Source organism: Mustela nivalis (assembly GCF_964662115.1).
Source record: "Mustela nivalis genome assembly, chromosome: 10".
NCBI lineage: Eukaryota > Metazoa > Chordata > Mammalia > Carnivora > Mustelidae > Mustela > Mustela nivalis.
In genome coordinates, this window is record NC_139029.1 from 26,603,022 (window position 1) to 26,619,430 (window position 16,409).

A 16,409-nucleotide genomic window follows, 5' to 3' on the forward strand; every position below is an offset into this window, starting at 1 on the left:
TAAGAGGGACACACACAGAAGAAACTCTAGATACCTTTTTTCTCGTGAATACTTTAAAACATGGTATTTTTTTTCCCTCAGCACTCCTTCTATTTTAAAAAAATTGGTTCTTTCAAAGAGCTGAGCTGAATCATCTGCAGGGCTCCCATACAGACTGGGTAAACTCCCCACAGATTTTCTTTTCAGATGAATACAATAAAATCCTGTGATCTGTGATCCCTCAGGACACTTCTGACAGCGCCATGAGGCGCAGTTCAACTCTTTCTTGGAAGTTCTTTCCTCCGGTCTGTAATAACACTTACCAAGTGTTTCTCACTCCATGTGTGCTAAATGCTCAACCCACAACATCTTAATCCTCACAACAGCCCTCCTAGGGAGGGGCCTCGCTGTCCCCACTTTAAGGATGACAAAGCTGGGCATGGAGAGAAAAAGTTACCTCTAGTGACCAGCAGGGCTGGGACTGGAACTGGAACTGAGATCTGTCTTACTGCAGAGCCAAACAGGCTCTTTTTTTTAAAAGATTTTATTTATTTAGGGGCACCTGGGTGGCTCAGTGAGTTGAAGCCTCTGCCTTCGGCTCAGGTCATGATCTCAGGGTCCTGGGATCGAGCCCCGCATTGGGCTCTCTGCTCAGCGGGGAGCCTGCTTCCCCTTCTCTCTCTCTGCCTGCCTCTCTGCCTACTTGTGATCTCTGTCTGTCAAATAAATAAATAGAATCTTTGAAAAAAAAAAGATTTTATTTATTTATTTGACAGAGAAAATTTACTTATTTGACACAGCAAAAGAGGGAACACAAGCAGCAGGAGAGGAAGAGGGAGAAGCAGGCTTCCCGCTCAGCAGAGAGCCTGATGTGGAACTCGATCCCAGGACCCCAGGATCATGACCTGAGCTGAAAGCAGATGCTTCACGACCAAGCCACCCAGGTGCCCCCTAAACAGGCTCTCAGTGACAACACTGTGCTGCCTTCCCAGGGCTAATGTAAAAGACACAGGGGAGCAAGGGCAGCACCCCCTACGATAGGCCTTCTGAGAGGGCAGCCTTACCTCCCCAGCTGCTCAAGTGACCTGCAACCCCAGGAAGAGAGGGGCATATGCACCAGGCACTTCTTTGCTGGGCGAAGCTCAGACCAAGGCAGGGAGCTTGACACCTGCCACCCTGTGCCCACAGTGCTTTCTCGGCAGAGAAGCTCCATCCGGGCACCAACTCTCCCTAGTCAGGGGCCTGTAGTGGCCTCTTGAGAGGAATCTAGTCCTTTAGGCTCTCCCCTCCTCCGCTGGGAGGGGACTGCCTGACTCCAGGCAGATTATTCTAAAACACAGATCCAATCATGTCACTCCTCCTCTTGAAGACCTTTTCACTGCCCTTGGCATAAAGTCCTAACCTGTTAACGTGGCATTTCCTTGTCAACCTACACTGCCTTACCTTGCACCATGCTGACTTTCACACCACCACATGGCACAATCTGAGGTTTCTGGAATAAACTATGCATATACTCAGGGACGCCTGGCTAGCTCCATCAATGGAATGTGTGACCTTTGATCTAGGGGTTCTCAGTTCCAGCCCCATACTGGGTGTAGAGATTACTTAAATGAATAAATTAATTAAAACGTTCAATTTAGGGGTGCCTAGGTGGGTCCATTGTTAAGTGTCTGTCTTCGGCTAAGGTCATGGTCCCAGGGTTGGGCTCCCTGCTGGGCCGGAAGCCTGCTTCTCCCTCTCCAGCTCCCTCTGTTTGTGTTCCCTCTCTTGCTGTCTCTCTGTCAAAAAATAAAATCTTAAAAAAAAAAAAAAAGACAAAACACCTTTCAATTTAAAACACAAACTATGTATGTACTTATCTCTAGGGAGAACACCTTATCCTTTCATGCTCACTGGCTAAGCCTTCCCATCCTTCTAGACACAGCCCCAATGTCATCACTTCAGCCAAGGCTTCCCAGGACCCACTCCCCCCCAGGCTGGGCTCCCACAACCCTCTCTGCCTGCTGCTACTAGCCTTTTTACACCTTATTTCAACTATTTGTTTACAGGTTAGCCTTCCTTAACCAGACCACCAGCTTCTTGAAATAAGTTATCAAGTATCATGTAACAGAAATGGTTCTGTGTGTTTTATATGAGTTAACTTTTTTTTTTTTTAAAGATTTTATTTTTAAGTGATCTCTACACCCAATGTAGGGCTCGAACTTACAACTCTTGAGATCAAGAGTCACAAGCTCAGGGCACCTGGATGGCTCAGTCGACTAAGCATCTGCTTTTGGCTCAGGCCATGACCTCAGGGTTCTGCGATCAAGCCCCCCCAATGGGGCTCCTGGATCAATGGGGAGTCTGCTTCTCCATCTTCCTCTCCCTGGACTGGGGTGCACGCCGGTTCTCTCTCTCTCTCTCAAATAAATAAATGCAATCTTAAACAAACAAACAAAAAAAGAGTTGAAAGCTCCACTGACTGAGCCGGCCAGGTGCCCCTACATGTGTTAACTTTTTTAATCTTTACAACTCTATGTTTTCACCCCTGTTTTAAAGATGAGGACAGGGACGCCTGGGTGGCTCAGTTGGTTAAGCAGCTGCCTTCGGCTCAGGTCATGATCCCGGCGTCCTGGGATCGAGTCCCACATCGGGCTCCTTGCTCCACGGGGAGCCTGCTTCTCCCTCTGACTCTGCCTGCCACTCTGTCTGCCTGTGCTCGCTCTCGCTCTCTCTCTCTGACTAAATAAATTAAAAAAAAAAAAATTAAAGATGAGGACAATGAGGCACAGAGAGGTTATACCACTCGCCTACTGTCACACAGCTAGAAAGCTGCAGAGCCAGAATCTGAACTCAGGGAGTCTGACTCCAAAGCCCACTCTTCACCATTATACCAGAGGGTCCTTGCTTCTCCAGGCAAAGACACTGTTGTCATGTGGGGAATGAATGAATAAATGAAGCCTACTTGGCAAACCACTGTCACAGCAGGCCCACAAGGAGTCCTGAAGCAGTTCACAAGCACTGTTTACAAACAAGGATTCTCTGGCCATACAACTGCATATTCTGCTCTTCCTTATCTTATGCAAAGCTAAACCAAGAGGAAAATGTGCCCAGCCCAGGGTGACTACCTTCTTCCCCACTGCTCTCAAAACCAACCAAAGCCAACCGGTTTCTCCCGTGACTTAAAACAGAGCAAAGTCTATCCTGCCACCAAAGGCAGCTGTCATCTCTTCCTTCCGCCAACAAACGGGCATCAAACCAAGGGAGCGGGGGTTGGCAGAGAACGCAGCGTCGGAAATCCCAAAGCCCTTACCCACAGCCCGGAAGGTGTGGCCCAGTGGTGTGGGAATGGGCGGGCCTGACCTGGCACTGCAGGTGACACTGACCACAGCGGCGTGCTATCTCCCAGCAAAAGGCCGGCCAAACGCAGCCCTGGCAACCAGGTAGCTCTGACCCGCACCTGAACGCCTCCTGCGATGCCCAAATTTCCTCAACTGCGACGTGAGAACTCCTGGAGGAAGCCCTGGCTGGCCCGCCCTGGGGACTCCTTCTAACTTTCAAGTCCCTCTCGGGATCGGGGGGAAAGCATGGAGAGGCAGAGGGTGCCTCTTGGGGCTAGCTCAGTTCAAACGCCGGTGCCCTCACTACTGGCCGAATGACTCCGAGAAAGGCTGGTAGTGCCCACCTCCCGGAGCTCCGGCCGAACCGAGGCTCCCCGCTGCCGGCCGGTACCCCGCTCACAGCAGCCCCCGCCCCCGCCGCTCGGGAAGGGCAGACCCCAGCAGAGGAGGGGGCGTTCGCTGTTGCCATTTCTGTAGCACCCGGACGGCCTCGGGGTGTCACCCGGGTCCCACCACCACGGCCGCTGAGGCCCGCCCCGCCAACCCGCACCGCCCCCGCCTGGCTCCCCGCTCCGGGACCCCCGCCCTCACCTTCCCCCGGTGCTCAGCGCTGCTCGCCCATAGTCCGTAGCCCGGAGCCGGGACTGCTCGGCGCTCCGTCCCGGGGGGCCGGGGCCGGGCCGGGAGCGTGGGAGCCGCTCACCGCCGCCTCCCAGCGCAGCCACCCGAGCCGCCACCGCCGCCGCCGCCTCCCTCCATGGCTGCGGCGCCGCCACCTGACAACGGAAGTGACGCACCGCCCCCTCCTCTCGGGCCAGAGCCGCAGACCCACCCCTCTCCCCGAACCCCGCCCCTCTCCTGTGTCTGCAGCCCCGCGGCCCCGGGATTGGGGCGCCATCTTGAGGATGGGCGGAAGCCTTCAGGCAGGAGGCTGAAATCCGATTGAGGATTGGCTCAGGATGGGGTCTGGGCCGAAACCTGTAACAGGATTGGAGGCTGCCTCACTATAGGGGCGGTACTTACCGCTTATCTACGTCTGCGGTGAGGCTGGGACGCGCACACCGCCCGCGTCCCGACTCGGCAGGACCTCGCGTGCCCTACACTCGCCCTGCCGGGTTGGGAGAAGTCTCCCGCAGTTGGAAGATCGGCCAGTTGCAGTGTATTTGTCAGAAAAATGGCTCTTCCTTGATCCCCATTTCTCGGTTTCTGTAGCTCTGTGCGCGGAGCGGCTGCAGTTGGACTCAATGAAATCACAGGAATTCCTGTCTCAGCCCTCACAGTTTATTTCATTCAGCGCCCCTCGCCTTTGAAACCCCGCTCCAACCTGAAGATCCCTGGAGCCTTGACCAGGGACGTTTACAGTGAAGAGGTCCTGTTAACAATTCCAACCATCTAACCTCTCAGTCCCTCCTGCTGCAGTTTCGGTCCCTTTCTCCTCCTCCTCCAGCAACCACGCCCTCCATGAATCAGCTTCTTGCACCAGCAGATGAGCCCTTTAAAGGGATTGCATCAGGCGGGTGACTCACGGAGGCCCTCTGAGAGCCTGGCTTCCCTCCTCTGGCATCCAGAAGCAGCTAGAAGGGCTCAGCAGCAGTGGCACCAACGATCGTGGCCCCAATCCTTTGTCTCGGAGGTGTGAGGCAGTGTGCTGGCCACATGTGACTGTCTAACTCCCGGGTGTCTTTCCGGCGGTTTCCTGCGTCACTCTGTATCCATGTGTGGGCATACATCTCCAAGGGTTTTCCTAGGGGCGTGTGGCCAGGTGCTTCCCTGTATGTGCATTTGTGTCATCTCCACACAAGCAGTACCAGGACATGAGAGTCGGTGTGAGTCTGGCCTCCTCTGTGTCCATCTCTTTGTCTCTCGGAACACCTGGTGCCCACTGGGCTGACAGGACTAAGTGACAACAGTAATCAAAACAGGTCCCTGCTGTTGTGTCACATGCTGTGTTAAGCACTTTAGAGGCATCAGGGTTGGGAGTCTGTTTACAGAAGCAGCAGCAGCTAGAGCTCTGAGAGGGGAAGTAACCTCTCCCAAGACATACAGCTAATAACGACAGGGGTTGTGATTCGAACCAAGTCTGGCAAATTCCAGAAAGACTAGATTTGAGTCCTTGCTGCGTCTCTCACAAGCTGAGTGACTCTGTGTGGGTTCCCTGACCTTACCATTCTGTTAGAGTAGGGATCACACTTCATGGGATCACTGAGAGGACTGGGTGAGGATGGAAACATCTTCACCAGTAAAAGTGCCAGTAAAAGTGCTCACGCTCACTTCAGTAAAGTTGGGGACTGAAAGTCAGGCACAAAGGAGCCAGGCCACAGCCCCCAGCTTCTGTCTCTAACAAAGGGAAAAGCCTAGGAATTCCGGAAGCCCTGACTCTGCCAGGAATGAGTTTTGGGTTTTCCAGAGCTCTAATTATCAGCTAGATGAGTCACTTGGAGCTGACACCACCATCCCCAACCCCCAGAGACTTTCAGTTGCCTCACAATATAGCATTTTAACAAAGAAGAGGAGGAGGAAGAAAAAAGAAGGGAGAAGAGGTAATGAATAAAAACGAAAGGTGCCAGCCAGAGGAAATGAGAAATTGTCGTCAGGACACCAACATGAGGAGACTGGCTGCACCACTCACACACTCACACTCACACACTCACACACACACACTCACACACGCTCCTGCTGCCTGCTGGCTCTCCAACTTTGGGCACACCAGCAGACGGTACTGCCATAACAAAGTGACGCCTGTCACAACAGCGAAGATGCTTGCTTGATGAGGTATAGGCAGATCTGCCTGTCACAGAAGGAGGGGAAGAAACCTTCACCCCTGAGGAGCTTCCTCAGGCTTCTGTGACCCAGCACACCCTGCATACCTGCTGGCTTCTGGCTTCTTCTTGTGGCCAAGTCCCAAGCCCTGGGTATGGCAGATTTTCGAGTGCCAGCCCCACACCCCGGTGGGGGCCACCATGGAGATGAGCAGACGCACGGCTTCTTTTTGCCATCCGTGTGATGTCAGGAGTGCTGGGAAGCAGAACGGTGCAGTAGTTAAGATCATGGAGCTGGAGTCCTACAGACTTGAGTTCAAATCCTCACTATGTTATTCCCTGGCTCTTTGATTGTGAGATCCTGAGCAAGTCACTTAACCTCTTTGGGCCTGGTGGTGCATGGGTAACATGAGGCTATTAAGATATACCTCCCAGTTGTTGTTGTGATGAAAGGAGATGATTTTTCCATCCTGTGAAGATTTATGGTGCGCCTGCTATGTACAGAGCACTGAGATGCTGGGGACCCCGGGAGACCAAAAAGACTATGGCTCTGCCCTCCCACTGCCCCTGGCACAGGTCTTGGCCCGCAGTTGGGAGTCAGCAAATTGTAGCTGTTTGTGACAACTATCTTGGCATTCAGGCATTAACTTCACCATGGGGCCTGGGAAGAGCCCCCTCCTCCTTCCCTTTCACTCTGAAGAAACTGGGCCTCAGTTTCCTCAGCTATAAAATGACAGAGTTGGAATGGATCAGTGGTTCCTGATCCTCTTGCTGTCAAAGCTTCTGTCAGAATTTTCCCTCCACACAAGCCTCATATTCAGTAAGATTTTGTCTCTCGGGGCGCCTGGGTGGCTCAGTGGGTTAAAGCCTCTGCCTTCGGCTTAGGTCATGATCCCAGGGTCCTGGGATTGAGCCCCGCATCGGGCTCTCTGCTCAGCAGGGAGCCTGCTTCCCTCTCGCTATGCCTGCCTCTCATCTACTTGTGATCTCTGTCAAATAAATAAATAAATAATCTTTAAAAAAAAAAAAAGATTTTGTCTCTCATACAACCTACATCAAGTCATTTCTTCCCTTTTATTGATTATAAGCCTCACTTTACAGATGCTGGGGCATGTGACTGGAGGAGCAAGCTAGGGTGACCGCCGCTCTGTTTAATTTCAGCCCAAAACAGAGAGCACACCAGCTTGGTCACCCTTCACATACTATGTGCTGTTTCTCTGGGTCCTTTCTGGAACGTTGACAGGAGCTCAAGGGACCCACTTTGCCCTGGGGCGGGGGGCCCTTCAGCTGGGGATGCCAGATTGGAACTCAGGGTGCTAGATGTTCTCCTTCACATCCCATCCAGCTGAGATCCGGGGGGTTGGGGGGGCAAGGAGCTCCATCACTTGGGTGGCCCCCAGGGAGATGTCCAGCCTGGCAGTCCCCTCCTCCAAATGACAGAGACCCCCTGCACTCTTCTCTACAGGAGGGCAGGGCAAGATGGGGACCCACCAGGCCACCTGGGCAATGAGAATTTCTGGGGGCTCAGTCATCCACTGGGCCTCCCCATGTTGGTGTATACTCAGGCTTGAACAAAGGCCACGGCAGTGAGCAGCAAAACACCAAATCCAATAGGGCGATAACACTTGGAAAGATGTTTTTCATCTTTTCCTTGCTGTCCCTTCCTTCCCCTCTGCAGAGAGTTAGGTTACTCTGCCTTCGTGACTTCAGGAAACAAATGATACAACAGAATGCAGAGCTCATTTTTAGCTTCTGAATTCCAAAAGCTTAGCCTTCGGGGGGAGGAATGGAAAGAATTTCTGTGCACGTACAAATTTGGAAAACTGTGTAGCAAGGGGGATCTGGGAGACTGAGACTTGGTGGGGGTAGTGGGTTGGTCCCTGAGACTAGACCAGCTTCTCCTTAGCCTGGGAGCTGGAGGGTCAGCCGGGTGTCCAGGCCTGGGGAGCATCAAGATCTGAGCTCTTTTCCTGGGCGAGTGAGTGCCAGGCAGTAACAAAACCCTCCAAAGAAACAGCTGTGTGCTGCATTCGGGCAAACAGGGCCTAAATAAGCCAAGAGCCTAAGAATTTCCTGGGCCTAATATGGCCTGGGAAAAGTAGAATAAAAATCTGGATGCCAAGAGAGGTGTATGGGTTACTCCTGAAAGGGTCTGTGTGTCACGGAGGAGTGACTGGGTGGCAGCCTGAGTGGGCTGATCACAAAAGGCCAGAAGGAAATGAGGACATCTCAGCAATGCTAGTGTGATGGAATGAGCACCAGACCAGACCGCCTTTCCCACGATGGCCATCTTCAAGGGAAATGTGCTAGAATTCAACCCGTTCCAAGGAAAGGGAGAACTTTGAACCTTCGGCATTGAGTTTCTGCTACTCTGGCTGAATGGGGTGAAGTAGGACCTCTGCTGAGTTAGGAAAAATTCAAGTTCACTGACACTGGAACCAGCTACACTCCTCATGCACAAGGCCTGGTATCATTTGCCCCAGTCCTGTCCCCTTCTCTAGCCTCACTTGTCTCTCTCCCCTCTGATGGTCACAGTGGTCCTCGTTACTGCCCCCCACCTCCTGGGTTCCCACAGCAGGATCTTTGCACTGGCAGTTTTTTCTGCCTTCCCTTGGTCTTTAAACAGCAGACTCCTTGGTTTACATTTCACTTCTTCAGGCTACACTTGCCAAAATAAAACCACCTCTGGGTTCTCTCTCAAGTATCTCGTTTATTTCCTTCATGACATCTGTAAGAATTTTTACTTTTTTAATTGTCAGTCTTCCCCTCTGAAATGTCAGCTTTCCAGGGGAAGGACCCTGTCCATCCTGACGTTCCTTCAGTAGCTGGCATTGTAAGCAGAGACAGCTTAGTGGAATGCATGATGGGTAGCCATTGGGGAAATCTGGCTCATTATGGCCTGATGGGCACTAGGCTCTCCTGGCCCCCAATACTTCTGGGGCCCCTGACAGCTTTTCCCAGTAATCCAGGACCAGATGCCAACCTATCCCTGGGGTTTGAAGACTTAGCTGTGCTCTACCCCAAGGGTTCAGCAGGAGTGTGTCTCAGCAGGTCTGTCTCCCCTCCTGCTCTATCCTTCCAGTGCCTCACATGTGGATGACAGTGGGGCTGCGGGGTCTGGCGCATGATGCTTCTGGAAGGAGGATGTGTGCTTCGGTCTCAGCAGTCTGAGCTAGCCTGCTAGCTTCCCTCCCTGGCCTGGGGGTGGCTGCGGAAGTCGCTGGCACACCCTTTAATAGAACTGGACCTCTCGTTCATCTCCAGGCCAAACTCCCAGCATAAGTCCTCTTTACCTTGGAAACGTCTGCAACAGAGGTTGCTCTGGGACTCCCCCCGCATTCGTCACTCCAGACAGGGTGGCCCTCCTCGCTTACTTCAAGCGCAGGGACATCTCCACAGTGTGACCTCCCTTCTGTGCTTGCCTTCTGGTTTCTCAGAGCAGTGGTGTCGCTCCCCTTAACTGGGGCTGTCAGAGGGGCCTAGAAACTCAAGAGTTGTCTTGTCCCTGCTAGAACCCTCTCTTCTCTCCTGAAGGCAAAGGTCAAGTTTCAGGGACTTCTGCGACCTGTAGGTGATGAAATAAACAGTATTCAAAAGAGTCATGGCGCGCACGTGCGTGTGTGTGTGTGTGTGTGTGTGTGTGTTGATGCAGATTCCTGGGTTCTGGATTCTGGTTCACATCTGGGGAAGGGGGAGCCAGCAAAGCGGCTTTTCCAGAAACATCCCAGTTGGTCCTGATGAGGTTGCTCAAGGACCACACTTTGACAAAGATTGGGAGGGGAGGCGACCGGATGCCTCGGGCTGCTACTGCCCAAGTGAACACATTCGTCTCAAGTCCCCCTGGAGAAATGAAAGCATTTGAAGGTCAAACGCCCCTGCCTTATTCAAGACTCGGGTGCAGCGGTCCTCAGGCTGGATTTCAGCCCGAGTTCTTGGTTCTTGACCCCCTCCTCCACCGGACAGGAAGCCCCACTCTGGAAGGGACCAAATCTTATTCGACAGTGTGTGCTCAGAAGGCCCACCTTGTATCGGCTCTCTGGATGTTTGATGAGGACACAGCTGCTTTGGCTAAGACCATCGCTTGCCCGTGGCAGGGCTAGTATGCTGCATGGCAGCCATGGCAAAGACTTGGCTTCTGCCCCCGAGAGCCCCTTCTTCCTGAGGACCCCAAAACTTCTCAGAATCAAAGCCTGATTTCTTCCTGTTGGATAAGCTCCCACACTCGAGGGGAGGGTCCATGATTACCTCAACTTCTCTACCTCAGGAAAGAGCAAGGAGACGAACAGCCTCTTCAACAGGGAATCTGACCAGAAAAGCTGCTTTTCATCAGGCCAAACTGAAGCACTCACCTATAATTCTCAAACTTTGCTGCTTAGTAGTATTGCCTGAGAATTTTTTTTTTTAAGATTTTTATTTGAGACAGAAAGAGAAAGAGAGAGGAACAGGAGGGAACAGCAGAGGGAGAGGGAAAAGCAGATTCCCCTCTGAACAGGGAGCCTGATGAGGGACTTGATCCTAGGATCCTGGAATCATGACCTGAGCTGAAGGCAGAGGCTTAAAGACTGGACCACTCAGGTGCCTCTCACCTGAGAAACTTAAAAAGAATCCAAGTGTCCAGACTACACCCCCCACACCAATTAAATCTGAATAGCTAATGTGGTTCGAGGGATTCCAGTGTGCTCTCAAGTTTAAGTCCACTGTCTACCACGTTGGACCCACACGGAGCCCAGCACACATCAAGGAAAGCACGAGGCATGGACTTGTTTATATCCAAGTTTTATGAGAAAGCAAACACAACTGTGAGAAACCTGAACACTCAGGGGTGGCTGAGTCTGAGTACGCTCCAAAACCTGCACCGGGAGAGGGCCAAGGACGACTGGACAGATGCCCGCAATCCGTACATCAGATCCCGATGTAAATGATCAAGGCCACAGAGAGATAAGCAGAATCCCAGCGTGAGTCTGAAAGGCAGCTGTGACGGGGGTGTCTGTCTGAGCGACCCCGGTCTCTGGGCCGGCCCTGCTCTCTTCCTGGGCTCTAGGCAGGGAGGGGAGCAGGCGGGGTTGGCTCAGTAGAACTCTGGAGGAACCTGAATGAGGACAGGGGCTAGCCGAAGAGAAGGCTCATTTGTACTTTTTGGAGGGGAACTCCCGGCGGCCTTGGCCCTTGCTGCCGAAGTTGCGCACACGGTGGATGACCTGCAGCTGTTGCTCGATGGTGGCCGTGATGTTCACGTCATCAGGGATGTGGACGTAGCGGACGTTGCGGCCGGTCACGAAGAGGTCATCCAGCTCGACCTGATGTCCCCAGCGGTCTGTGTAGGTGACGTTGGCTAGGCGGATGTTCATGAAAGCATCGACATTGTCTATGCGGCCACGGGCCACGCTCTCATCCCGCAGGTCCACGGTGGTCACCTGGCCCTGGAGGCCCTGCAGCAGGATGATGAGGCTGTTCTCGGAGATGGTCCGCTCCTTCACCGAGTGGCTCACTGCCATGCTTCCATGCCCAGAGCTGCTGGCTGTGGGAGCAGGAGCACACAGACGGGAGCTGTGGCAGGCTTGGGGGCTACAACTGCGAGCTCCCCTCCACCAGGCTCTGGCACAGATCTCTCCAAGTCAGCCTGGCCAGGCTCCCCAATCTCTGCGTCTGCGGAACACCCTTTGGGCCAGGTGATTGCACACGTCTCACACTTGCACATGTCTCACAGAACCCTTCCACTACCAGGCAAGCCAACAATTACTTCTACTCATCTTGTAAATAAAGAAATATGAGCAAGAGATGGGACGTGACTTGCCCAAGGTTACACAGCTGATGCCTGGAGGTGCTGGGATTCAAATCTATCACTGCCTGACTCCTGATCCCACATTGCTGCACGTTCAATCACCTGGTGGGTTTTTCCTGGCTGCCACCGCTCAAAAGGTCTGATTCATTCAGTCAGGGGTGGGGCCTAAGGTGTAGTTTACAACCTTGCTACTCAAAGTGTGATCTGTGGACCAGCACTAGCAGCATCACCTAGAAGCTTGCTACGCATGCAGAATCCTGGGGGGCCTAGGCAGCTCAGCTGCTTAAGCGGCTGCCGTTGGCTCAGGTCAGGACCCAGGGTCTTGGGATCAAGTCCCACATCGGGCTCCTTGCTCAGAGCGGAGTCTGCTTCCTCCTCTCCCTCTGCCCCTCCTCTTGCTTGTGCTCTCTCGCTCTCTTTCTCTTAATTAAAAAATAAATAAAATCTTTAAAAAAAAAGGAATGCAAAATCCCTGATCTCTCCCCAGACTGAAAGAATCTGAACTTTACCATGATCCCTACATCAATCAATCACTCGTAGTTCTCACATGTTGGTGTGGTGTCTCGGAATCACCTGAGGACTCATTAAACTGCAGAATGTTGGGCTCCCCTCTAGATTTCAAACTTAGTAGGTCCAAGGTGGTGCCGAATAATGGTAATTTCTAACATGTTCTCAGTTAACACTGATGTTGCTGGAACGGGGCCCATGCTCCCAGAATGACTGGTCTACACCATGCAGCCACCATGGAAGAAGAAATTTTGGTAAAGTGGAAAACAACAACAACAACAACAACAACCCCCCCCCCCCCGGACATGGCAGCATATAAAGCACACAGGTTTTGAAGGCAGAGAAAAGTAGGTTGGAATCCTCACTCCACCCACAAACCCTGTAAACCTAGGACAGTTAGTTACTTAATGTCTCTGAACCTGTTTCCACATCTATTAAACCAGAGGCTAAACGAGGCTAACCGAATCTCCCCACACGGAATGTCCTTTGCTTTCATCACGTCCTGATGCTGTATGAATGTAACTCTGTCTTATCTCGTCCCTCCTTTCAGACTCTCAGTGTAAGGTGGTGGAACTTTCCTCCCTGAGACCTCACTCAACCCCGACCCCAGGCTGTGCAGAGCTGGCGTTAAGTGTGGCAACCCAGACCACACCACCGACGGGGGCGTCCAGCCGGAGGAGTGTAAAGACCCCACCCAGGCTTCACCAGAATGCCACTCCGGCGACAGTAAGGACTGCCCGGGGTGGGGGTGGGGGTTGCCCGGCGGGGATGGGGGGACGCCAAAGCGGCAGTCCCGGGCTCTAGGACGGGCTCTGCCACTTCCCAGGTGAGCGACCTCGGGCAAGCCGCTTAGCTTCTTCAAGCCTGTCAGCCCAGCGGGAAAATGGGGATGGTGACGACCCTTTACTCACGGAGCAGTGGGGGTGGGCGTGGGGAGATGGGCTCTACTCGGCAAATCGGGAAGGAAGCGCTTCCCCGGCTCGCCGCCGCTCTCCGGAGTTCCGGGCGCCCCCGAGCTCCGCCCCAGGCTCCGGGACCCACAGCACCGGACTTCTTCCGCTTCCCGGCCCGCCTCGTCGCCCAAACTAGCGGGCGCCTCGCGTGGCCGCTTCCCTCCCGCGGCGGTACCGAGAAGCCATGGCAACAGCCGGGCCGCTCTGTCCTACCGGTGCATAGAGAGCGCGGCCGACGTATGCTTGCGCCACGGCGGACGCGCCCGGAACTACAACGCCCAGAATGCCTCGCGAGCGCCACGCTCGCGCTCGGGCGTTTCCGGGCCTGCGTCTTGGGGTGTCTTCGTCACTGGAGCCATTCATTCTTTAAACAAATACTCATTGAGCCTCCTCCGTGCGTCAGGCCGCCTCCCAGGCTCTGGAACACATAGCGGTGACCAAGGAGATGATCAGCTCCCTGACCTGGCGATCCATAAATCTGCTTGGGGCGGGCTTCCGTACGAAAGCTAACAAGAAAATGACAAAAGTCCTTCAGAGAATTAAAATAGGGTGATGTGATAGTGGCCGGGTGGCTTTTTATTGGATGATCAGGGATGTCCTGAGACGGTGACTTCTGAGCTGAGATCAATGACATAAAGCCAATTTGTGAAAACTAGGAGAGGAGCACCGCGATTAGAAGGAACTGTTTGTGCAAAGGACCTGGTGGAAATGTGCTCGCCAGTTTGGGAAAACGGAGAAGCCAGTAAGACAGGACAGTGGTATGCCAAGAGGTGGGAGAGGAAGCAAGAGCCAGAGTACTTATGGCTTTGTAAGCCAAGGTAAGGGATTTGGATTTCTGGTTAGGCGTTCAGGCTCTGGAGGCAGTGCCAAGCTTCAAATCTGCTCCCTGCTAACTGACTGTCCACAAGTGAATCATCCTCTTTGTGCCCAGGTTTCCTCAGGTATTACTAGAAATGCAATGATAGGCTATGGGGAGGGCGGGGCAGGGGGTGATGTGATCTGATTTACATTTTTCAAAGGTCCCTCTATAGCCATGGTAAAAGCTTCAATTTCCCTTTCAGAAAACAAACAAACAAACAAACAAACAAGGTAGTATCTATCTCAGAGAATGGACCTTCATTCATAGGTGAAAGCACCTGGCTCCATAGGAGTTAGGCTTGTTTCATTCCTTCACTCTCTTTGATTTCCAGCTCCCCCAGGAGGCTTCCCCTTTCGCCAAAGATCACAGTTCGTCTCTTCTCATTTTAAAAGTAGAATCTGCCTTTGTCCTCCATGCCAGCTACTCTTGTTTTCCTACCTTTCACACTTGAAGTTCTTGAGGAGGCCTCTATACCTGTGGTTCTCCGAGGGTAGTCCTTTTCCCAACTTCTCGACCATTCTCCTCCTTAGTGTTTTTTTTTTTTTTTCCTTCCTCGCCCCCGCCGCGGGGCATTGTGCCATTTGGTTTGTTTCTTCTCCATCTCTCTCCTTTTTTAAACCTCATTCTCCTGCTGCCTAATATATGTGCTTTCTCTGGGGCTGTATTCCAGCCTCCCTCTCTAATTGGTCACGTCTATCCATGCTGCCTACTACTATGTCCTGAGTCTCTTGCCTAGCACACCAGCCCAGACTGCTCTGCAGAACTCCGTTTTCCAACTGTCTGACGGTTATTCCCACATGTCTTAGTAGTACTTGAAAGTCAGCATGTCTACAAGACGGATTTATGTCCTTCCCAAATTGGTTGTTGCCCTGAATTTTTCTACTTCTGTGGTTGCTACCACCATTTTTCAGCTACTCAAATTGAGCACCTAGAATAAGCAGGATAAGTTTGATCATTTCTTGATTCCCTGCCCCTATCAGTCACTGAGCCCTGCAAATTCTTGGAAGAAGGGTCTCCCACCCTTTACTTGCCTTTTCATTTTGACTTTTGCCAACCCAGTTGAGGCCTTCTTTCTCTCATTTGATTCATAATAAAAACCATCTTACTGGTCCACTCATGAATGGATTCAAAATACAGTTATGATCTCATAATTTACCTGCTAAGAAAACTTTTGATTCACAAGCAGAAAAGATTCCAGGGCTGACACTGATCTGATTCCAACTCATGTTCCAGCTGGATCTCTTTCAGGTTCTCTACTCAAGCCCTCCAAGCAGTGTTTCTTAAAGTGTGGTATGGGAACAAGTTGCTTTCATGGAAGGCTTTGTTTCACAGAATCAGAAGCGGAGCTCGGAAATCTTCACATCCAATAATGCGCACTAAAATTTGAGATACGATGTCCTCCTCTCTAGGTAGACCTAGCCACTCAGCAACTCAGACAAGCCCTCCACTCCTGCCTCTGCCTTTGTTATCCTGCTGCATCTGCCTTAGATCCTCTCTTGTTTATCCTTGGCTGTTAAGTCCAATCTCTCCTTCGAAGCCTGGCTTAGTTGCTGTACCTTTCTGAAGCGATTACCCACCTTATAGTAATTACCCACTTTGGGAGCGATGTCTCTCCCCTAACCCCTGTCACATGTTGCTTGCTCTATGTATGTTTCTCATATGCAGATTCACCATACTTATTTATGTGAATCTTATTTCCTCCCCAGCTAGTCTCATGGATGCTGAGACAGAGAAGGCCTTAGGAGGCCCAAATCCTTCACACTACAAACCAGTTATAGGAGGAACACTGGTTATGAATGTGGTGAGGTGACAGGGATCTGAATAAAGATGGTGTCATGGGAATGGAAATTTTCGAAGGGCTGAATGTTCGAGACTGAAACAAGTTAATCCGAGTCTTTGAAGGCTGATTAGATCTGGAGTGTAGGTGGGAAGAGGAGGAACCAATGACTAACAGAGTCTTTTTTTTTTTTTTTTAAAGATTTATTTATTGGGGTGCCTGGGTTACTCGGTTAAGTGTCTTGCCTTCAGCTCAGGTCATGATCTCTGGGGTTCTGGGATCAAGCGCCATGTCAGCCTCCCTGCTCAGCAGGGAGTCTGCTTTTCCTTCTGCCTCTTCCCTCTACTTGTGCTTTCTCTTTCTCTCAAAGAAATGGATAAAAGATTTATTTATTTGAGGGACAGAGAGAGAGTGGACGTGTCTGGGGGAGGAGCAGAGGGAGAGGGAGAGAGAGAATCTCAAGCAGACTCCCT

The 16,409-nt window shown here is 52.1% G+C and overlaps 2 protein-coding genes across 10 annotated transcripts in view; both read right to left on the bottom strand.

Moving 5' to 3' along the window:
- The window catches only part of STK40 (serine/threonine kinase 40), a 40,928-nt gene extending 36,007 nt beyond the window's left edge, over positions 1 to 4,921 (bottom strand). For 3 of the 8 annotated variants that reach the window (XM_082686924.1, XM_082686918.1, XM_082686921.1), the window contains exon 1: positions 4,323 to 4,693. The gene's annotated coding sequence lies outside the window, so the exon portion shown is untranslated. Of the gene's footprint in view, positions 1 to 3,890; positions 4,111 to 4,322 lie in introns of those variants that run through there. The other 5 variants (XM_082686923.1, XM_082686922.1, XM_082686917.1 and 2 more) reach the window with 3 other exon arrangements.
- Positions 4,922 to 10,818: 5,897 nt separating this feature from the next.
- On the bottom strand, positions 10,819 to 13,581 carry LSM10 (LSM10, U7 small nuclear RNA associated). Of its 2 annotated transcripts, none has more exons than XM_082686940.1 (2): positions 13,259 to 13,581; positions 10,819 to 12,262 (listed from the first exon to the last, which is right to left on the bottom strand). In XM_082686940.1, the coding sequence occupies exon 2, from the start codon at positions 11,551 to 11,553 to the stop codon at positions 11,182 to 11,184; it is 372 nt and encodes a 123-aa protein (XP_082543066.1). In that variant the 5' UTR covers positions 11,554 to 12,262; positions 13,259 to 13,581; the 3' UTR covers positions 10,819 to 11,181. The 2 variants fall into 2 exon arrangements, with proteins under 2 accessions (XP_082543066.1, XP_082543065.1); XM_082686939.1 differs by having other exon boundaries at positions 10,819 to 11,576; positions 13,259 to 13,579.
- Between the last annotated feature and the right edge of the window lie 2,828 nt (positions 13,582 to 16,409).

Excerpts from the sequence above, each read along its gene's own strand:
- LSM10 (XM_082686940.1), bottom strand. The coding sequence starts at position 11,553 with ATGGCAGTGAGCCACTCGGTGAAGGAGCGGACCATCTCCGAGAACAGC.